The sequence below is a fragment of the Lissotriton vulgaris genome, chromosome 8, assembly GCF_964263255.1.
Source record: "Lissotriton vulgaris chromosome 8, aLisVul1.2, whole genome shotgun sequence".
In the NCBI taxonomy this organism is placed as follows: Eukaryota; Metazoa; Chordata; class Amphibia; order Caudata; family Salamandridae; genus Lissotriton; species Lissotriton vulgaris.
In genome coordinates, this window is record NC_141696.1 from 1,272,124,472 (window position 1) to 1,272,148,421 (window position 23,950).

A 23,950-nucleotide genomic window follows, 5' to 3' on the forward strand; every position below is an offset into this window, starting at 1 on the left:
CACTTGGCCACTGGATTCAAGCTTGCCTGGCTGATGATGGCTGATTAGCCAGAAACCGGTCCTAGGATGCTTGCTTCTGGTACAGGGAAGACATGGTTAGGCAGTTCGGGCTGGACTGTTCCCATGAGGCACAGGGTCAGACTGATTTGCATATGGCCATGTCCGAACTGGGGTGGCGGAGTGAGCTAAAGAATGGTGATGGATTAAACCCAGATTTGTTGACTGGGGGTGAGTGCGTGCAATGTTGAACACTTCGTCCATCATCCCCTTTGGTTTTGCTTTGTTCGCCCTAAGTTGGCAGGGTATGCCCAGACATGGGTCCCTTGCTCACTTTGCCACTGGATTCAAGCTAGCCTGGCTGCTCATAGCTGATTAGCTAGAAACCGGTCCCAGGATGCTGGTTTCCAATCCAGGGAAGACATGGCTTGGCAGTTCGGTCTGGACTGTTCCCATGAGGCACAGGGTCAGACTGATTTGCATATGGCCATGTCTAAACTGGGGTGGTGGAGTGAGCTAAAGAATGATGATGGATTAAACCCAGATCAGTTGACTGGGGGTGAGTGCTTACAATGTTCAACACTCCGTCCATCATCCCCTTTGGTTTTGGTTTGTTTGCCCTAAGTTGGCAGGGTATGCCCAGACATGGGCCCCTTGCTCACTTTGCCACTGGATTTGAGCTAGCCTGGCTGATGATGGCTGATTAGCCAGAAACCGGTCCCAGGATGCTTGTTTTCGGTCCAGGGAAGACATGGCTTGGCAGTTTGGGCTGGACCGTTCCCATGAGGCCCTGTGGCACATTTTAAGTTGGGGAATTAATTGCACTTCAATCCTGAGGGCCCGTGGGGGCCAACTAGTCCACCAGGTACCTCCAGTAAGCGCCACAGGCCAGCGCTGCAGAGAGGTGGTCAAGAACACGCCCCTTTTTACACCTCTCTGCAACGCAGCTCTGTGGTTTTTACTGGAGGTACTTTCTGGGCTAGTTGGACCCCTGGGACCCCTAGGATTCAAGGGGACTTTATTCCCCAAATTAAAACGTGCCACAGGCGCGTTTGCACAGTGGTGAAGGGAGGGGGTAGGGCCCGAGGAGACATGTGTGCAAACACGCCCTGTGGCACGTTAAAAGTTGGGGAATTAATTCCCTTTCAATCCTGAGGGCCCCTGGGGGCCAACTAGCCCACCAGGTGCCTCCAGTAACCACCACTGCGTTGCGTGGCAGAGAGGTGTTCCAGGCCATGTCCCTTTTTATACCTCTCTGCAACGCAGCTCTGTGGTGCTTACTGGATTCAAGGGAACTTAATCCCCCAATTTAAATGAGCCAAGGGCTGCATTTGTACAGTGGTGAAGGGAGGGGGTAGGGCCTGATGTGACATGTTTGCAAACACACCCTGGGGAATTAATTAAGTTGGGGGAATTAATTCCTATTCCTATTCAATCCTGAGGGTCTCTGGGGGCCAACTAGCACACCAGGTACCTCCAGCAAGCGCCACTGTGCTGCGTTGCAGATAGGTGGTTCAGGCCATGCCCCTTTTTACACCTCAGGGATCCTCAGCATTCAAGGGGACGTAATCCCTCAACTTACAACGTGCCAGGGGGCGCATTTGCAGAGTGGTGGAGAAAGGGGGCATGGCCTTTGTCTACCTCTCACCAACCCCACTGCGTGGGGCTTACTGGAGGTAAAAGGTAGGCTCGTTGACCCCTGAAGAACCCCCAGCAGTGAAGGGGACTTCAATCCCCATCCATGAGCGTGCCAGGGAGCGCTTTTGTAGAGTGGTGGGCAAAGTGGGAATGGCTGGTATGAGTACTTACCAGTGCTGCTGTGGGACTGAATGGAGGTAATAGTTTGGGAAGTTGGCCCCCAAGGATGTCCTTGGGGCCAACTACCCCTCTTGTTACCTCCAGTAAGTCCCACACAGTGGGATTGCTAAGACGTCTTCTGAGGCCATGGCCCCCTTTCTCTACCACTCTGCAAACGTGCCTTGTGGCAGACTACGGGATGAGGGATTAAGTCCAATTTAGTCTTGAGGGAGTTTGGGGGCCAGGAATCCCTCATAGTACCTCCTGTAAGTTCTATGCAGTGGATTCCTGAGCGTTGGTTGGACGCCCAGCATCCTTTCCCCATCACTCTGCAAACGTGACTACTAGTTAAAGTATCATATGTCTGCACCTCTGATTTAGAGTTAGTTTTAATCCCCCAGCCTTATTATGTACTAGGGCCTTACAGAGGAGGTCATGCTAATCCCAGGGGTACCCCATCGCATAGTATTCCCTAGTGTATGTAGGGGTTTTCACTGTATTCTAAGTGTCTTTTAGCATAGCATTGACTCTAGGCCTGGTACCCGTCTGAAAACGTTGTGGGAACAGGATGATTTTGCAACAAGGGTTTTTTCTGCACATATCTTGCTTCTTCCTGCACTTTTCTTCGTCTTTGTGGACTTCTGTTGCTTCTTTCTGCATTTCTTTTGCTTCTTTCTGTGTGTTTTTTCTTCTTTCTTCACATGTCCTACCTCTGTAGGCATAGTTAGAAACTAGCATTTAAAAAACCTTTGAAATTCACTTAAAAAAACCTAGGTTTCAGGCACGTTATAGTTTGAAATTAGCATCTAAAGAACCTTTGAAACTTCCTGAAAAAAAACATAGGTTTCAAGCACGTTATAGGTAGAAATTAGCATTTAAAAAACCATAGAAATTCACTGAAAAAAACATTGTTTTTAGGGAAAGTTATAGTTAGTTGGACATTTCACTCGTACGAAACCTGAGAAATTCCCCGTTATAGTTAGTTCAGCTAACTATAACTCGCGCCCCTGCAATGTACTGTTGATGACATCACATATTACATCACTCATGACATGGTCAGTGACATCACTGATGACATCTCAAATTAAATCACTGATGACATCATCCATGTGATAAATTGATGCATTTTCTCACACCCTAATATAACCTTTGATACACCCAGTCTAAATTACAGACAGCCATTCTCAAAACCATAGACACTCCAACACCAATAACTACATACCCACTCACTGATTCTTAGGTTTACACACACACATCCACTCACTCACACGTACAGTCACTCATACTTATGGTCACTCAGTACAGGGCTATCATATGCACTCATACACTTATATAGACACTCACACACCACCACCCATCCATAGAGGTACTCACACACCAGTCATCAGTCATGCAAATAATTAATCACACTACCATTTACTCACCTATACAGTTATACCCACACCAGCTCAATTACTCATACAAATAGTAGCACATTCGTACGCTCTTATACAATCACTGATACAAGCACACACTTATCCATACAGCCACTCTCCCAATCACACACTCTCACTTATAGCCATTTATGTACCTCAACACACATATTTACTGCCTTTCACATATGTAGTTACTCACACATGTACCACTGAAATAGACATTCACTCACTAACACACCCATACACACACTCATCCACCCATGCAGTCCACCACAGATGCACTCTTGAAACCATGCACCCAGTGAATCACCCACTCACACATCTATGCACAGAGTCACACACACACCACTCACACAAACACTGAGGATCCCATACTGATACTCAGGCAACCAATCAATAACCCACATAGACACTCAAGTAGATATTTGCAGACCCATGCCGCCGCTTACTCACCAACAGACAGACGGATACAGACATTCACACAATTTAGTCACTAACCCATGCATTCAGTAAGATTTTTTTAATCACTCACTTATAGAATCAGTCACGCACTTACTAAATCACCCATTCAGACACTTATGCACCCACTGATTCTTCAGTAAGCCTTACAGAAACACATAGTCACTGGATGATGTCATCAGTGATGTCATTTGAGGTGTCATCAGTGATGTCATCAGTGCTGTCACTGACCATGTCATGAGTGATGTAATATGTGATGTCATCAGCAGTGCATTGCGGGGTATGAGTTATAGTTAGCTGAACTAACTATAACGGGGGAATTTCTCTGGTTTTGTACTAGTGAAATGTCCAACTAACTATAACTTTCCCTAAAATCTATGGTATATATATTATTACCTTAAAATGACAATGCCGTTTAAAAGTTAGGAAATGTAAAATAACGCAAATAAAAAAAATACCATTTGTATTTATTTTTAGCAATCTCTGAAACCTCCCAAATGAGTATTCTGCGATGTTTTGTAAACCAGAATTCTCTTTAATGCAAGTTGAAATGTCCACTAATAGTTGCAGTGATGGTTCAATGTTCTGCATTCTTTGTTACACACTTTCATTTACAGATACTTTCAGTGAATTTAAAATATGTATAGGTTTTGCGTAATCTACCGGTGCTAATGAAAATACTAACTGTGAAGCCTGCTCTGAATTCGGTCTCATTTTTACTCATTTACACTTGCTTGAAAATGCAAAAATGACAGTATGTAGCCTATGTGTTATTGCAGGAAACATTGCATAGTAACTTTTGCTGTCACTGGTTGAAGTGACCAATAAATTAGAGAGCATATTTTTAATTGCGTACATGTAGTCCAACGTGATGCTTGTTTTTGTGACATTAGCTTGAGTGGTGGACTCGAACTCTGTCAATAGGAAGTAGTAAAAGAAACTGGTTATCCCTCCATGGCGGACCATGATGTTGTGACGTAGTTGAGTTCAGTGCATGCCTTGACTCTCAAAAGCTTCCATCGGGGATATTGGTATTCAATTGTGCTCTTCTGCATCAACTTATATGTGTTTACAGGTGTGGGTGTTTCTCTCCCACAGTCCAGACATTCAAATTGGGTTTTTAGCTGTGCAGCTCTATAGTGAGTTTGTTGTTGAAGTGTCTGTCGCCAGTCAGGGTTGTTTGCCAGTTAGTGATGTACATTTCATTGATAATATCCAGGCAGCTAGAGGCCTTAGCGGGAGCTTCATGAACAGACCCGGCTGTACTCGAGGCAGGTAGAGCTTACACCAGCCACTGACAGGTACAGTTTGCCATCTTTACACACACAAATCTCGTAAAGTCCTTGAGCATTGCCAGTATCACCCCTTGAACCCTGAGGCAGCTTGGGAAGTCGTACAGTTTCAGCATCAAGCACAATCTGTTCAGAAGACAAAAACAATTTATTCACTATTACACCAAGTACCAAATACTCATTTGAAATACAGGAGATGGTTATAATGATTAAGCTTTTAAAAAAATGGTTGCCATGTCATGCAATCTAGTCATGAATTCATTAATTCTGTTACTTTTAGTGACCTCTGTACCTACTTGGCTGCTTCCAAAGGCTTCAGGTGAAATGGTGGCTGATGCAGTCCACTGTGGACCTTTATTGAAATAATTCATATCATAGTAGAACTATACATAACCTCATGAGACAAAAGTACAAATAATCCGTAAAAACTATAACCTAATTAAAGAGGTTGTAATAAAAACAACAATTGCCAAAGCCTATAAGTATTTTTTCATTGCTTATGGGTGTGGATTAGTGATAAATGTGAGAATTAATCAACGGTTGGGTGAATGGGTAGATAAGTGAATGCATGGATGTACTTATTAACAAAGGAGAGTGTATTTATGAAATATGGAAGGCATGGCTAAATGAAACCAGTGCATTGAAGGACAATGGGAGGAATGGGTGAGTGAATGAATAAAGAGGGCAAGGGCCACTTGTGAGGCTAAGTCAATGAGTGGGGGCAGCAGTAGGAAAGTTAGACGGGTGCAGTGAGAGGAGCAGTTTGGGAAAAATGGACAATGAATTGGATATGTTCAATTAATTGGTAAGTAATTGAGCACCTGCGTGAAAGAGCGAATGAACAGACAGTTGGAAGGATGAGTGAGTGTACATATAGATTGCTAAATAATTGGATGAGTGCATGAATGGGTGTTGGGCAGGTCTAGAGTGTGGTGGATGTGACAATGTCTTATATGAACAGGCTTTTCCTACATGGTTGAAAATGTTTCATACGCCAAAGGCCTTGAAGAATGTTAACATCCTCGTTATTTGTAATTTGAAAGAATTTGAATTCTTGATTTAGTAAATATAAAAGGGATGGTACTAGATGTAGGCCTTTATTTACATGCAGTTCTAGCTTCAATTCTTGCATTTTTGTGTTCAAAATAGTTTATTGAATTTTATAATAAACAAAGAAAATACAAAAAAGAGCACTGTAAATAAGTACACCAGAAAAACTTTCTACAAAGAACAATATATAAATGTAAAACAGGTACAATATGATGTGGAGAATAATAAATTAAATGGATGGGGAAGAAAAGCTAATTATTATTATTCATATTCAAGCAGATGCTGCTGGAATATGAATTGTTAAATCTGAATTAATATTTGAGGGGACATTATTAAAGGAGACTAGAATAGAATTTCATGAAAGCTCATTTTTAAATAAATCAGGAGGAGGTAATTCATCGAATTATAAAATGATTATTATATATATCTTTTAAATATAAAATACCAGCTTTAATCCAAGAATGCCAACATTTTGCTGTTCGAGAAAGTTTTAATCTAGGATTATGCCATAAGTACATATCAAAAGTATTTGAAATAGTTGATTGAAAAAGTGAATCTACATCATAAACTATTAACTTTGTAGATTTTAAAATCATAGATGTATTAATTAACATTGAAGTGTTACACATAGTTAGCAACGTAAGTAAAGGAAATATCTAGAGAATATATATTTAATGTAGTTTATAATGGATTCACAGTTTAATGTAATTGTTTTTTATAGAAGTGGAGAACAGAATACCAATGTATTTAATTTTATCACTTTCCTAAATCATTTCTTATAGGGGTAACATATCAGGTGTTCAATGAAGATTGAGAGGGAAAAACAGTTTTGTTGGCATGTAATGTATAACCTGAAATCTGAGAATATAATGAGATAATATCTAATAAAGGAGGTTGGGAAAAATCGGGATTACTAATTAACAAAAGCATATTATCTGCATAAGCTAGTGTTTTGATGATAACATACTTAATAATAATACCAGTGATAGCAACAGATTTTCTGATAGTAGTTAGTAAGGGTTCAATAACAAGAAGAAATAACAATTGAGACAAGGGACAACCTTGTCTGGTACTTCTAAAAAGAAAAAAACTGATTACAAATGTAACCAATAATGAATAGGCGAGCAGAAGGAATAGAATAGAGAGCAGATATCATGCGAATAAACAAATCACCAAAATTGAATGCCAATTAGGTATGAAATAAAAATTGCCAGTGAGCTTTATCAAAAGCTTTTTCAGCATCCAATGCAAGCACTCCAGATGGTTAAGATAAGGAAGACCCCTGTTCAATAGTATGTAATAAGACTCTGGTGTTATTGACAAAGTACCTATTTTTCATAAAACCAGATTGATCGGTATAAATAATAGAATCCATTATGGAGGTCAATCTGGTTGCAAGAATTTTCGAATATAGTTTACAATCTTGATTTATTAAGGAAATAGGGCAATAATTCAATACAATGGTCGGGTCTTTGTTACGTTTTGGAAGAACTATAATCAAAGCTTCAGTAAATAAAACCAGAAGTTGAGCTTGAAACACTAAAAAAGGTCAAACGTTTAAATAAATGAGGAATTAGTTACAAGGAAAATTCTTTATACAATTTCACTGGAATTCCAACAGGACCTGGATATTTACACTGCTTAAGGGATTTAATAGCCAGTTCAATTTCTTTCATAGTAATTTGTGAGCATAATTTATCTTTGGTTAACTGTGAAACTTTAGGTAATCCACATTTATGAACAAAAGCATCAATCAGGGAAGGGTGTCTTCTAGATGAGGTTTATTATATAAGGTTGAGTAACAATCTAGAAATTCATTAACAATATCCAATTGGGATAATCTAATCTTTCTATTGGAACCATGAATTGAATTTATTTTAGTTGTATCTTTTTTAATACCTTAAATAGTATGCCAAGAGCCATTCAAATCTATTAGCATTAAAACAAAACTTGGCTTTAGTATTAGAAAGTTGTAAACCAGCTCTACTGCTTAATGTTAAGTTAAACTCATAATGCAGCTTTTGAATTTTTTTTTAAATAGGGAGTCATTAGATGTTATGATAAGTCTCTTCAATTTTGCAATGTTTGTCAAATTCTTTAGTTTTAGAATTGAATGGGTTGTTTTCATGAGCCAAAAGAGAAATGGTTGTGCCTCTAATATAAGCTTTAAAGGCATCCCATTGAGTTACCATGGTTGTAGAGCCTTCTGGGTTAACAGTAAAATAATCCTGAAGTGCTGATAAAATTTTTGGGGCATTTTTTTTCGTTAAGAACAATATGTGTATTTATACGCTTTCTGGATTCAGCTTGAAAATTTGAACTAAGTTGTAGAACTATAGAAATAAGAGCATGGCCAGAAATATCAATATTACAGATATGTGGTGTAGCAACTGAGTGAATTAATTAGCCCAAAACTAATGAATAATCTAATCTTGAATAAGCTATGAGGATTTTAAAAAGAAAGTGAACATTTTCTCAGTAGGATAATGCAACCCCAAATATCAACCAACTTAGTTGTTTAAAAAATTACTTTAGAGTAAACAAAAGCTCTAGATGGTTGATATTTAGTTTGTGAGATCTGTCTAATAAAGGGTCACATTTAAGGTTAAACTCTCCTCTAACAATAGGTGGGACATTGCCTAACTTGACCACTTCTGTGGTAAAAAGAGACCAAAAATTGGGACCATCAGTACTTGGACCATATACATTATTTAAAAACATAACTGTGCCTTAAATTTTAAGTTTCACTACAATATAACAACCTTCTACATCTGAAGATTTGCTCAATATTTGAAAATTTAATCTTTTTTGCAAGAAGGATAGCAACACCATTTTTCCTATGTACAGCAGGAAAAGATATAACAGTACCAACCCTTTATTCTGCATAAAAGTCATGACTGTATCATCAATATCTGTCTCTTGCAAGAAACAAATATCCTCTTTATAACCATCGCAAATAATCTAAAATTTTAGTACGCTTCACAGTATGTCTTAAATCTTTAACATTCAAGGATGCAATTTTAATATTATTGAAATTAGCCATAATGGAGAAAAAGTGCAGGGTAGAAGAGATTACAATTTTTAAAGCATAAAAGAATAAATAGTAGCTCTTGAAATTAACAATAGGGAAAAAAGAAAAGTAAAGATACGTGTGTGCAAACACAGAAAAAAACAACATTTAGGGCCAGATGTAGCTAAATACCATTTACCGATTCTAAAATACCGAATTTTACCGATTCGGTATTTTAGAATGGGTAAATGGTATCTAGGTATTCATTCGGTAATTTTGACAGAATCTGTAAAATTCGGTAAATACCGATTCAGTATTTACCAAATCGGTATTCCCCATTCATTCCTATGGGCCTGGAATGGGGAATGCCAATTCGGTAAATACCGAATTGGTAAGGGGGGAAGACCTACAAGGGTGGCAGGGTGTCACATTGACACCCTGTTGTACCCCTGAATAGTGCATGGGTGCACATATGGCAGACATACATGCCCTAAGGGCATGTATGTCTGCCACATCGCACTGTTAAAAAAGCACAAAATTGCTTGTTTAACGATTTTCGTTATTTACCACCAACTTGTAGTTGGTGGTAAATAACGAATCCTTACAGGTGAAAAGCACTCACTTTAGTGCTTCCTTCATTTCAGATTCAGTAATTTACCGAATCGGTATTTAAGAATTCGGTAATTTACCGAATTCTTAAATACCGATTTGGTAAATTACCGAATCTGAAATGTAGCCACCTACATCTGAAAAGCCTAATTCCGGTCGATACTGTATATTTCCAATTCAAAAGGTTAAGACAGAGGAGGCATTTTTGCTACAAGCGGTGTTATCAGATATTTTCATTGATGTTATGTTATGGTATGTTATATTATTTGGATTTTTTAAGCGCGCAGCTGCCCCAGCTAAGGGGCGTCCCGGCGCTATAGCTGGAAAAGGTAACATAACTAACACAGAAAAAGTAGGGAGTAATTAATAAGGCAGAGGAAAAAAATTAGTTTTAACAGCTTTCCTAAAAGCAAAAAGGTCATCCAGGGTGCGGATGTAGGCAGGAAGTGCATTCCATAATTTAGAGGCCAAGACCGTAAACGATCGGCCACCCAGTCTACATCTCTGAAATCGAGGGACAAGTGCCAGATTTTGGCCAGCAGAGCGAAGACTGCGCGAAGGGGTGTACAAAGACAAAAGGTGCTGAAGGATGATGGGGGTGTCTAATTTAAGAATTTTGAAGGCAAAACAGAGGGCCTTGAACTCTATCCGCCTGATTACTGGCAGCCAGTGCAAGTTGAAGATTGCGCTACGGGCTGAGCAGAAGCGAGGCAGGTCCACCAGGGCTCTAGCTGCCACGTTCTGTACCCGTTGAAGTCGCAGGACTTCCGCCTGGTTGGCGCCCAAAAGCAGTGAGCTCGCGTAGTCGAGCCTCGATAGTACGCTGGCTTGGATTACCATCTGGCGTGTGGAGGCATCAAAAAATTTGAGGATAGGCCTCAAACCACGCAAAATGCCAAAGCACGTGGATGCCACCTTCTTAGTGTGGTATGAGAAGGTTAGTTTGGAATCCAGCCAGACGCCAAGGTTTTTAAGTTCGGAGACCGGTTTAGGGGGAGGTCCCAATTCCTTAGGTCACCAGCTGGCGCCCCAACGATCAGGATGTTTCCCCAGCACCATCACCTCAGTTTTGAGGGCGTTGAGTTGTAGACAGTTGGACGTAAGCCAGCTAGCAACGGCCCTCAAACCGTCCGTAAAGTTTGACGCCAGTTGGCCAGAGTCCCCGTTAAGAGCCACCGCCAACTGGGTATCATCGGCGTATGATACCATAGTGAGACCCCAACTCTTCGCAACCTCCGCCAAAGGTTGAACGTAGAGGTTGAAGAGAGTGGGGCTCAACGCCGAGCCCTGCGGGACTCCCTGAGTGATGGTGTAGGACTTGGATCTAAACGGTGGCATTACAACCTGAAAGGTTCGTTCCAAAAGGAACGATTGAAACCAATCCAACGCCCTGCCTGAGATACCAGCCTCACCAAGCCTTCGAATAAGAATGGTGTGAGATACAGTGTCAAAGGCGGCACTGAGGTCCAGGAGGACCAGTGCCGCCGTTTGACCTGCATCTAGTACAGAGCGGAGATGTTCGACCATGAATAAAAGTTCAGTCTCTGTACTATGTCCAGATCTAAAACCATTCTGTGTAGGATCTAGTAGATGTTCTGATTCCAGATGGTTTGTTAAGATGTTATTAACATGGGCCTCTGTAATCTTTGCCACCCAGGGAAGAAGGGAGATAGGTCGATAACTCTCCGGCTTCGACGGATCCAATCCAGGCTTCTTTATGATGGGCATGACGCAGGCAGCCTTCCAACTAGGTGGAACTGAACCGATGGTAAGGGATTGCTCCACCAGATGGTGGATAGGAGGAAGGCAAAAGGACGCCGAGTCCATAAACTGGGCAGGTCTCAAAGGGTCATCTGGTGAGCCAGACTTGACCTGGGCTGCTAGGAGATTAAACTCCTGCTCCGATGGTATAGGGAAAGAGGCCAAGCATTGAGAAGTACGCAATGTCAAGATCGTACTGTCAGAGTCAACTTTGGGAAAAGAACGGTAGATGGCATTTACTTTTTCCACAAAGAAGCTGGCTAGCGACTCACAGTGGGCAAGATAGAACAGCCATGTCTTTTAGTAAATTCTTAATTGTAGATGCAATAATATCTGTGCAAGAACGAATTGCTTGAATCTCAACAAGTAGTAAAGCCAAAGGGATTTAACTGGAGGTGAAGAAATATTATGTTGAACTTGTGTATTTTTGCTCTCCATACTTTCTTAAATTGGAATTCTGCAACAAAATAAAATATAAATAGCAGTATATTTAGAAAAAGGAAGACCTTTCAGTAGAAGGAGGTGCAGCAGCTAAATCTGACTGTGGGAGTGACTAGGCCACAACCTCGCCCTTTCAAGAATGTTGCTCCACCCCCCTAACAGGAAGACTCGGCTGTACCTGTGAGAGAAGACTGAAAAAGAAACAGGAGAGGAAAAAGACTCCTTCTTCTGCGTAGAGGAACTAGGTAAGCACCCCACTGGCAAGTAAAAACTTTAAAAAGCTGCTGCCGGCATAATTAGGGTAAATTCTGTCTCTTTAATTGCAGGAAATGTCAATGAATGGCTGAAGCGATGAGGAGCTCACCCCGGGGCGGCAATCTTAGCTTGCGTGAATCACAATTCTTGCATTTTAATGTACTTAACTGTTGTGCATTTTCTGCTGCTCATGTTGCAATAGCCAGAACTGGAATTTTCCCAATTCCTGGGACACGATAGTCAAAGGTCTGCCGACAAGTAAGCACTGTGCAAGCTCTGTGTATAGTAGAATTCTAGTGACACAAAGCAGTAGCTAATGCATGCTTTGAATCCTCTAGCTCAATAGACTTTCATGCATGAACTGGGTATAAGAGACTCAAGCAATTGGGGCTGGGAAAGCACACTGACCAATAGATAAAAAAGGATGCTGAAAACAAAATATCTATTTGAGTCCCACTGGCATACAGGTCTGCAGCAGCTCTAAATGAAATATTATTCAAAATATCACAAAGTAATATATGAAGCTTTAATCTGGCTAGGTAGAATGTAGTTGCATATATTCTGTAATTAGGGAGAAGTAATGAATAATGTGTGGAGTGTATCTAACGTCCCCTCTTATTCTAGTTCTTAAATGTTAGGTGTTTATTTTAATTTTTTATTTTTTTAATTCTTTTTATTAAACAGTGCAGGTGGCATGGCCAGTGCATACAATAAGACATAGGTTACAGTTGTGTCACATTTACGCAAAACACAAAAATTATTTCATACATTAGTACAGTGAGAGAGAGTACGAAGAACAGCAACAAAATACATCAAGGAGTCAGTTGGTCTACAGTGGGAGGGACAAATGGGGCTCACATATATTACCACGATTTACATTCCACTTTGTCCAGAGTGCTATCCACTTACGGGGGCAGCCACATGACACATAGACAGTTTTCTCCCGTATCATACACCTGTCCATATTGTTCTTCCAGGCCACAAGTGTCGGTGGTATTGTTGCTCCCCACAGGCGAGCGATGTTCCGCTTAGCCACCATCTGGCTGAGTGTTGACCAGATTTTACCTTTGGTGTTAAGATCCGTGGGGCTCCCAAACATTTAAAAGACACCTTTTTGCTTCAAACCACATTTCTACCCCCATACATCACTCATACATTTATGTATTTCCTTCCAGTAGTTTTGAATTATGGGACACTCCCAGATAATATGCAGAAAAGACCCTCAAGGCCACAGTTTCTTTTGCACCTGCCCTCTTCGCTCCTGCCCATTAGAACCAATTGAGGGCCGGAAAGATGCACATAATGTAAGATCTTTAATTGGATCAACCTAAGTTTTGCTGAGATGGCGACCTCCCTTGGCGAGGAGAGGGTTTCCTGCCACTCCTCATCATCTAACTCCAGTCCGTCCCACCCCCATTTCTCTCTCAAGGATGTAAGGGTGCCTGGGGTGTTTCGTATGAGCTTCTAGTATATGAGGGAGATAGCTTTTTCTTTTAGTAGCCCGTCTAGAAATCTGTCCCCTAGTAGGGAGGACTCTGGTAAGTGGACCCAGTGGGATGTTAGCCTGGGGGAGTGTCTAACCTGCATGTATCTAAAGTATTCTGATGTGGCTAATTAGTGTGTCTGTTGTAGTGAGGCAAATGTGATCATTCCGTCTTGCCCCCAGAGGTCAGCAATTCGTGAGAGTCCGATTAGGTCTCATTTGTCAAACCCTTAATTCGGCCCAGTGTACCCAAGGATTCAGAGTTCCATAGTGGGGTGGCAAGTGTGAGTTTTTCCCCCACCCTAGGGTGCGGGTGTTTATTTTATTAAGATAATTTGGATCTACCTGATTAATAGAAGAACAATAAATAATACATTCTAATTATATATAAAATACCTACATTTGTGTGTGCCAATTTTGGGTTTCAGGGTGGGATGCTGATGTATTATCTGCAGATATCAGAGATTCTCTGACAGATTTTTCTGACTCCTAACACCACTAGTCCACAAGAGCATAACTCAGTGAGCGAGACATATGAGAAATTTGTACTTATCTGTCTCAGTTTCATTTAGCAGCACAGGATATCTATTGGGTGTCTTAATCTAAATCTGAATTTATAAAGTGCAACAAATCACCTATGACCGTATCCAGGTTCTGAGGGTCTTGCTGCTTCAGGCAGGCTCAGTTGAAAAGCCATGACTTGAGTGCTTTCCTGGAATACTAGGAGAGAGGTGGAGGCCGTTCCAAGATTTAGCCATGAGGGAGGAGAAGGAGCTTCAGCAGATACAGTGGTATGCACAAGGGAGAAGGATGCAGAGCGCAGGTGTCTGGAGGATTGGTGGAAGTACATGCGGTGGTTAATGTAGGCTGGTCCTGGAGTGTGCAGGGCTTCATAGGTGTAGATCAGTATATTGAATTGACATTGATTCTGTGTGGGAACTTAAAGGAGATTCTTGTGTGAGATGTGATGCGGGTCCATTTGGGGCGGTCGAGGAGGAATCTGACCATGGAGTACTCTATGGTTTGCAGTCTCTTCAGGAGGAGAGAGATAATTCCTGCATAGAGTATTTTGCTGTAGTAAAGGCTGCTAATGACTGGGGCTTGAGTGACAGTGTGTCTTGTGTTGATGGTAACAATTTGAAGATTTTGAGGGTCCTAGTTCGGAGGACCACCAGAAGTTATTCCAGAACAAGGTGTTGTTTCCGAAGATCAGCACTTATGGTATGTATGTGTTGAGTTTCAGGCAGTTGTTTTTCATCCAGTTGGCGTTACTCGCCATACACCTGCAATAGTTGACTCTCGTGGTGGTCAGGTCGTCTGTGAGTGAAAGTTTGAGCTTGGTGTCTCCTGCATATGATATGATGGTTAATCAATGGGCTCTGATGATGTAGTTGTTGAACTAAGTGGGGTTGAGGGAGGATGTTCTTGGGTTCCAAGGTGAACGGTGGTAGGTGGACTTTCTCCAGTGAGGAAGGAGGCGATTCACTTCATGGCATCTCCTTAGATTCAGATGAGATGTAGTCTTTTGATCAGGGTGTCGTGGGATATGGCGTTGAATGCTGCCAAATGGTCGAGGAGGCTCAGAGCCACAATCTCTCCCCAGTTGAGGAGGGTTCTGATGGCATTGTTGACAGCTGTCAGGCCGGTATCGGTGCAGTGGTTGGTGTGGAATCTAGATTAGGAGGTGTCCGGGCGATTGTTGTTTGCCACGTGTTCTGTGACTTAGCAGTTGATGGCTTTTTCCAGGACTATGACAGGAAAGAAAGGGGAGCTGAGAGCTGGGTCAGTAGTTTTTGAGTGTGCTGGGGTCGATCGATGGTTTTTTGAGAAGAGTTTTGACTTCTGTGTGTTTCCATTCTTCGGGGAAGGTGGCCATGGGGATGGAGGCATTAAAGAGGGTAGTGAACTTGGTGAGGATTGTCTTGCTCCCAAGGTTGTAAATGTGGTGAGGACAGGGGTCGGTGACAGTTCCTGAGTGGACAGAGTTCATTATTGCTGTGGCATTCTGTGTGGAATGCTGGTCCCAGGTGGTGAGTTGGTGGTGGGGGTCTTGCTTCTGTGGGAGCAAAGTGGCCGATGTGGTGGGCTAAGGTTTGAAGGTCTTGTAGAGGGTGAAGATTTTGTCAGGGATGAAGTCTGGCAGGGTGTTGTAAAGTTTCTGGGAAGTGTTGATGATGGGTTTGGTGGCTTAGGGGTTGAAGAACTCTCTGACAACGTTGAAGAGTTATTTTCAGTGGTTGGAGCTGGCTACAATATAGTGTGTTCTTTTTCATCTTTTCCAGGAGTTGATGGTTGAGGGCAGTCTTAAAAGTGGGTCTGACTGTGAAATCCTCGCTGGTGCACAATTTTCTTTTCAGTTGCTTGCAGTTGCGTTTCGCGGTTCCCAGCTCCATGGTATATCATCTGGCCTGTTTCGTGGATTTTTTTGCGTTTGCTAGGTTTGATGGATAATGACTCTGTCAGCACAGTCAGTGATCCATCCAGTGAAGTTCTTGACAGTCTGTTCTAGGTTGGGTTCAGTGTCAGGGTGCGAAGTGTTGAGGTTGTCTGTCCACTGGCTCTCTGACACTTTGCTCCAGCAGCTGTGGAGGTCACTGGCTAGGGGTTTGGTACTAATGAAGTGGATGATAGTGTGGTCTGCCCAAGTGAACCTGTGACATGCTGTACTTGACTTTGTCACTGGCCGTAAAGATAGGGTCAGGTGTATGTCCTGCGTTGTGTCTGGGGCTGGTGACTAGTAGTGTAAGTCCGATGTTGTTCATGCTTTCGAGGAATTTGGCGATGTTGGTGTCATTGAGGTTCTTGAGGAGAAAATTGAGGTGTTCGAGGAAGACGTAGTCCTTGCAGTCTATGGTGAGCAGGCCAATTAAGTCAGGAATGGTGTTGCAGAAACCAGGGCATGGTCCATGGTAAGCGAGAGTGCCCCTGATGGTGTATTTGCCTTCTGTTTGGAGTTTTAAAATGAGGTGTTCAATAATCAGGTGGTGATGCAGTGGATGTTTTCTTTGTGGATGATGGTGATCCCCCTTCTGTGTTTATTAATGCAGGTGTAGTATGCTAACTTGTAACCATTGGGATTTGTTAAGGCAATGTCAGAAGTGGATGTTTGGGCGAGCCAGGTTTGAGGGAGGAAGATGACATCAGGGGTGAGGGTGGTGATGATGTCTCAGATTTCAGTGGCGTGCTTGCAGAGTGATCATGTGCTGAGGAGGAAGCAGACTACTTTCGCCAAAGCAGTTGTGGTTGGCGCTGTGGTGGTCGTCGTGCACACGGGTGCTCCAGTGTTGCAGGAGAAGAGACAGTGCAGGCAGGTGAAAGGTCCTGTCATTTATTGTGGAGAGGCACAACAGCAATTGCTGTTGCAGAGTATGGAATCCAGGGTTTAGAACTCGGTGGTGCTGTATCTGCGGGGGGCAGGAGAACCAGGGTTCGTGGTGCTGGGTGTGATCCAGGCCCTGAGGTGATCTCTAAAATAATCATATAACACCCAATATGGAACACTAAGTCACAATGCGGAAATATTTTAAAAGATACACCTGACAGTTTTCTTGTCCTCCCAATAGGTCAGTTTCTTTTGGGGACTCAGGGAATCTAATTGATGCGGTGCCTTCAATAACAAGGCAACACGACAAAGTGCACTGTGTGGATGCATAGGGATGGGGCTTTTTTTTCATCATTAACTTCTGTGTATGTTAAGTTATTTGTATTTGTAAAGGCTAATGCATATCTTTGCTTTCATAGCAAAGAATGCTCAACATTTGTGTGAAAAGTATATAAATGGATTGAAGGTCAAACAGATTTCCAACCCCTTTTACACAACGCAGGTCAGCATCCAAATTAACTGTGAAGGGGGGAAGCCACACGTACTAAGATTGGCCTGCTGTGGTGTCTAAGCTTCTGCGCACAAGCAGGCTGCCTTGCGACACGGACAGTCTCACGCCATTGTGCCCAGGGCCGGACTGGGAACCAGAACCGGCCCTGGCAAAGTGCTCGGCCGGCCCCCCTCCCCCCATCCGGGAGGAGAGGGGAGGGGGGAGAGGTGCGACCGCGCTCTGTGACAGGGCCGGTTTTCGGCCGTTTTTGTTACAGGGCCGTTTTTGCAGCATCACGGCCCTGTAACAAAAACGGCCCCAGGGGCCCAAAACCGGCCCCCAACCATGCGGCCCACCGGGGAATTGCCCGGTGCCCTCAACGGCTAGTCCGGGCCTGATTGTGCCATTACAAATCCCTATGCATGGACAAAAGCACGAGGGTCAGATGCATTGGATGTAGTTGTGCTTGAAATGCAGTACACATGCAATTCCGCTTCGTTGCCTGCTTCAAGTAGGTGTTAGTTGTGATGCAAAGTTCGGTCTGACTATATTAGAAGGCAAGGCTTTGCATCTAAACCTGTGGGTGTGTACAGTGGTCTTCCCTCAGAAATGTCCCTCAACCAAAGTTATGCGAAGGAAAAAGACATTTTCCAATGAAAAACCCGTTTGCGCTGGATAGTAGAAGCATGCATCGCAATGTGTCACTTTGCGTTAGTTTGCGTCACGCTAGCACCAGCTCAAAGCCATAGTAAACCTGCCCACAAGTGATTACTGTGCAGGTGCCTCTGTAGAGCACATGGTGTAAACTACTCGAGTCTCTGAGTGTGTCATTCATGGGGATATAACGTATGTATGTTTATTTACATACACATTGTCGTGTATGTTCTAGTACTTAATTTTGGATGCCTAAACCGAAGAACAAAGGTATTAAATATGAATATGTAATTTTTACAAACAGGATGGGTGACTGACACATAGAAGAATTATTTAAATGGACAGACTAACATTTGTCTCTGTTTTAGGCCCAGTAGACCACGCAGGGTGAAGGGCACTTACCACTGGGCTTACTTTTCATGGGGCATTTTCACTTTTAGACTAGGCTACAAATCTATGGCCTTTGAGTTAGCCCCTCCCCCATCCCTTCTTCCTTGATGTGCACAAACAGTGCCACTACACCTTCTGGACTCTAGGAATCATTTTCCTTTTTTAAGAGGTCATAAGTTATTACAGCCACCAATCGCCTTCCATGTCCTTAGCACTTATTTTGTGTGCATCTCTTCTGTAGTCACTGGAGCGTCGCGTGTGGGAGAGGAGGGGGTGTCGATCTGGCGGATGGGGAGGAGGAACTGTTATGGTCTTGACAGTGAATCCTGCATGGAGAAATAACACAGTAAAAGATATCCTCGAACTTCATATTTCCTGTCACCCAGGCTCAGACTGAGCACATCAATCCTGTTACAATTTAGTGCCAAAAGGCCATGTAAATTTATCACATAGCATAACACAGAACATCCAAGAAGTCGCAGAGTCAACGGCGATAGCCAAAATGGTTACAGACTAGCTTGATTCTTCCACAGCACCAGCCTTGCCAGAGAGAGCAACAGGCCATAAAGGCGTGCAGTGGTTAAAAGACAGGCACTTTTGATGGTATTGGAAGAACCTCTGGCATAGTTGGAGCCCAGTGGCATAACAGGGGCAACTCCTGTTACTAGAGGTCCTTCGAACCTGCTGTTTCTGGCTGCACGCAGAGAGGAAAGGTGGCGGCAGCCCTACTCTGAAAGGGGGGACATATGACAGCAGGTTGTGAGAGTTATCACCATAGGATTGTGAGATTTCTGTCTGAGTGATTGTCAGGAAACAGAACCAGGAGAGATAAGATCGACTTTTTCCCACCAGTACTTGAAAGGAAGGGGTCGCCAACAGGGAACGAAGAGGATACGGAAGCTGGAAAAGCAACGCAGGGTCATGAAATGAAAGTGCCCCTGGACATTATCCTACAAAATTTGGAAAAGGTGTCAAAGTCAATGCTGTTGGTTGAAGTGCCTATGGAGAGGATGAAAAATAGGATGAGCAGGGTACAAGCCATGGAGCTAAAAAATAAAAGCACTAATGGGTTGGGTTTATCATGTGGAGAAGAAGGTTGAGCCGATATGAACGTCTAGAATAGAGTGGCAGGGGCACTTTTGTCCTGTATGCAATGGAGTCGCCTTTGGTGAACACCTGAAGGATTTCTAATTTAGAGTCGTGGGACTTCCTGTTAAACCTTCAGACAGTACAGTGATTGAAGCAATGTAGGTTTTTTTTGCGAAACAATTGCTTCCTTATAGCTGTACTGCAAGGGATGTGTTAAGAAAGGTCCACAGACTGCTGAGTAGCTCACCTCTTACCCCATTCTGCCCCAATGGAGGCACCATCATAGTGACCCTCCACAACAATGGTGTGAGGGAGCACGTTTTGAAGAAAAGGGCAGTGCAGAAAAGCACATTGCAGATACAAAGACGGTAGATTCTTTCCTTACTGATCTTAACCTGAGTGAGGTGGTGATGAAGAGAGACCTTCAGGGGATGCATAAAGAGCTGATTCTGCTGGGTATTGTCTTTTCACCATGATGACCCGCTCCTTTAAATGGCGAAACATGTCTTCATCCAAATTGATGCCGCATGCTCTGTCCGAAAAAGTGCCAGTCCAGTGGTGCTCTGACAGATTCAGGATGATTTTTTGGTGGTAGTTATTTGAAAATGTGTGGGAGTTCTCTGCCCTAGCCTCTGTAATGGAACTTGGAACTACATGGAGAGAGGAAGTTACCTTTTTTCCTTCAATACTCTGGGATGAGCACTGCAGACTAGAGTCCTACTGCTCTACTGTACAAGTCTACTGTTTAAGGACACATAAATTATATAACCTATATTCTGCATTATTTGTACTGGACTATATACAAAATACCACACCTCTCTCCTAATAATAAATTGACTACTTAAATTGTATATGTATAATTACTATTTTAAAAATGACAATATGCAATTATCATTACTTTTAGAATGACTGTTACAGCTATGCTCAGTCACTAAAATGTAATTCACATTCAAATATTTGGGTTTCATTGCACATGTCCAACTTGATCATTTGAGTTCACAAGCTCCTCCAGACTCACCGTGCCCATATTCCCACATATCTCACAGTCTAGTAAATCACACTTAACAACCTTACTAAGATTCCAGAATCCCCTCATCACTTTGACACCATTATGAAATACTTTCTCCACCTTAAAAGGATGAGGAAAAGTGTGATGTAGTCTTCTTTTATTTGTGTAGCTCTTTCACTCTCCACTCAACATCTGTACCCTTCTCACATCACCATTCGTTTAATTGTATCCAACCCAGAGGCAATATTGTATTGGGCCATCTCCCTTTAAAAAGTACAAAGGGATTCCTACTTGTCAGGCCTGTGACTCAGTGGACTAATGCGGGCCTCTGTTCGACCTCATTGTCGGTTCAAATTCCGGCAGGTCCACTCAGTGTTTCATCCATCTGAGGTCAATAAATGAGTAATATTGAGTATGGTAACAATAAACATCTGTTATTCAGCGTCAAGATGCATGCAGGAGAACATGTGCTTTAAAAATACATGTTATGATACTTTGTGTTATGAAGTTTAATCTGTAGACCCAGTTTAACACCCCTGATCTGTGCTATTAAACCTCTCAACTTACTAGGTACTAGAAATCTCTCGTATCTTTGATTCCCTTTATTATCAGATACTCTACCATGTTCATCAAGTCAATTGCAAACCAATATCTGTGAGCAATACATTTGGAAATTCTTCGCTCTTGAAAATGTGATCAATAAATGTAATAGCTCAACTAGTTTTAATTTCTGACACTATCTCCAAATCTGACCACTGGGAACACAAGTCAATTAGAACAATAATGTGACACAAATCCTTTCCTCATTTTGTTATTAAAATGTCTACGCGGACTTCCTCCCATGGTCCATGTGGTAGTTTTCTGCACACCAATCGAGGTGTCCTTACCTGCTCATGCATACCCTCTTCTTTGTTTTGCTAATACTTAAATTCCTTTCATGGGAGTTTCTACTAACCTTTAGCTCAAAATCTCTGGTGTTGAGCTTCTTGTCCCCCTTTACAACAGTCTACCAAACGGGACTAATTCTTCCTTTACTTTCCAGTACACTAGATGTTCTCCATTCTTTTCTTTTGTTTATGCCCACTTGTCTTCAATCTATTGCCCCACTTTCCCTAGTACTTCATCCTTCTTCATTTCCTCTGGCTATTCCTTTTTTGAAATAGATAGTCCAGCTTCGCCACATGTTGCCACTGTGCTTTCCTGTTCTCTAGTTTCCTTCATTTACAGTCAGCTAACCTTCTCAAACAATCTGCAGTAACATTACAAACACCAGGCAGATACTCTGCTTCGAAGTCAATTCAATTCAATTTCAAAGCTTTTATTCGATTTGTAAACAAATCATACAAGCAAAACATGAAATCAATCCATTACATTATACAATTTATACAGGGGAATCCGAGAAAATTCATGTGAAGATAGGACACATACTGACAAGCGTTTACATTGGATCGTAATTAAAAAACACATAAAAATGGCAAAAAGGAATAGAAGTTAACAGTTAAAATCGTACAGACAGGAGTAAATAAATTAGCACAAAAATGTTTATCCTGGCAGCTGTACGTTGAACAACAAGCCCCCGCCTAATCATGGGACATAAAAATTTTGATTTAAAATTTGATACAGACAGGAAAGTATAGAAATATAGCAGCACTAAATATATCCTGGCAGCTGTATGATAAAAGTATAAAAGAATCAAGAAAAGAAAACATGTACAGACATGGTTAAAGATAAATTGAACACTGCTAAAAAAAGTGCTCACCCTGGCAGCTGTACGTTTTGAGAAGTACAGACAGGAATATGGAGATCATGGCAATACAATACTTTTCCTGGCAGCTGTACATTTCAAAATATAAATGGCAACAAAAAAACATATGTCCACATTTTCTAAAGCTGATAATAACACAAGGGCATTCTTAAAAGACCGTATATTGTATTTAATAAATATAGGTTTTAAGTACCTTAATCTTAGAAAATGATAACATTTACAAAAAAGTAGGAAATGGCAGCAACTCTGGCGTGAAACATTGTCACAAGGGCAGGGGGTTTCAGATTTCTGTTTCTGTACTGGGAACGCAACAAGATGGTGTACAATGCCCAACCTGACGCGAGTTAAAACGTATTGATGAGATGGGCGGCTGACATGTAGGAGATATGCTTGGAACCCCGATGGCAAGTTAAGTTCTCTATAGAACTTTACGGTAGTTAACTTACCATATGCCTCATCTCGCCCTTTCTTTTTGTACATCAAGAAAGTTTGTTTAATCTCTTTTTTGGGTATTTCTACCGCGAGTTCGGGGTCAGTGAGAACGTCAATATCAAACAGAGTCTTAAACCAAAAACTAATGTATTTCAGCCAAAGAATACGTAAAGAAAAGTCCAAGCCTATACAGTCAAGAATAATTTCTTGAGTGAATCGAGTTTCGGGCTTAGCCCAAATAGAACGCCACAATAAGAGTGGGCGAACGGCTGCTAAGTCCGAGATAAACTCGACCCCAACCTCGTCATGAATTAATTGAATGGAGGCGGAGTGGGGAACACATAGCACTTTTCTTAGGAACTTGTTCTCCTCTTTTTGGAGGGGGGTGCCATCTGTGTGGTCCCACACTCCAGCCCCATACAATGCCGAGGGAACACAGAGAATATTGTAGATGTTAATCATGTCACGAATGCTTCTCGAGCCGAGCTTAGATGAGAAGCGAAAAACACTGCTGGTACAATGAGTCATTTTCAACCTAGCATTTTCAAGCTCTGATTTCCAGGATCCATCATTGGCATAGGTGATTCCTAACTAACAGAATGTTTTAACTTGTAACATTTTATCGCTGTCTAGATAGAAGTTGGACTTTAGTTTATTGGCTGACTCACCGCACAACATAACATAGGTCTTGGATTTGTTTACACAGAGTCTCCTGTTTTGTATAAACAACATAAAACCATCAATGAGACGTTGTAAGCCTATCTGAGTGCGTGATAAAAGTACCGCGTCATCCGCATAAAGTAAGATTGAGACAGAATTGCCTCCAATCTGCGGGGCGTCTGCTGATATGGTGGCCAGGGTGCGATCTACACAGTTAATAAAAAGAGAAAATAAAAGAGGAGCTAGTACGCATCCTTGGCGGATGCCCCTAGATACCTTGAAGAATGGTGTGCATTCACCATGGCTGCCATATCGGACTTTACAAGAAAGTTTCTGGTAAAGCCTAGCCAGGAAATGTACTATTTCTTTCGGTGCTCCTAACTCCAGTAAAACCTGCCATAGAATGCCATGATCAACTAAATCAAATGCGCTGCTCAGATCAGCAAAACATAAAAATAAATTACCTTTTTTGGCCACTGTGTATTTGTTAATTAAAAGATCCAAATTCACGCATTGCTCCAAGGTACCCATCCCCTTCCTGAAGCCGTATTGCACTTTAGTTAAAATACT

At 42.1% G+C, this 23,950-nt stretch overlaps 1 protein-coding gene across 3 annotated transcripts in view; it reads right to left on the bottom strand.

Annotated features, from left to right (window-relative positions):
* Window positions 1–4,170: 4,170 nt before the first annotated feature.
* Window positions 4,171–23,950, bottom strand: part of SGCG (sarcoglycan gamma) — a 929,299-nt gene continuing 909,519 nt past the window's right edge. For all 3 annotated transcript variants that reach the window (XM_086935198.1, XM_086935197.1, XM_086935199.1), the window contains exon 8: window positions 4,171–5,086. In XM_086935198.1, coding sequence (XP_086791324.1) covers window positions 4,913–5,086 — 174 coding nt within the window. In that variant the 3' untranslated portion in view covers window positions 4,171–4,912. The remainder of the gene's footprint in view (window positions 5,087–23,950) is intronic.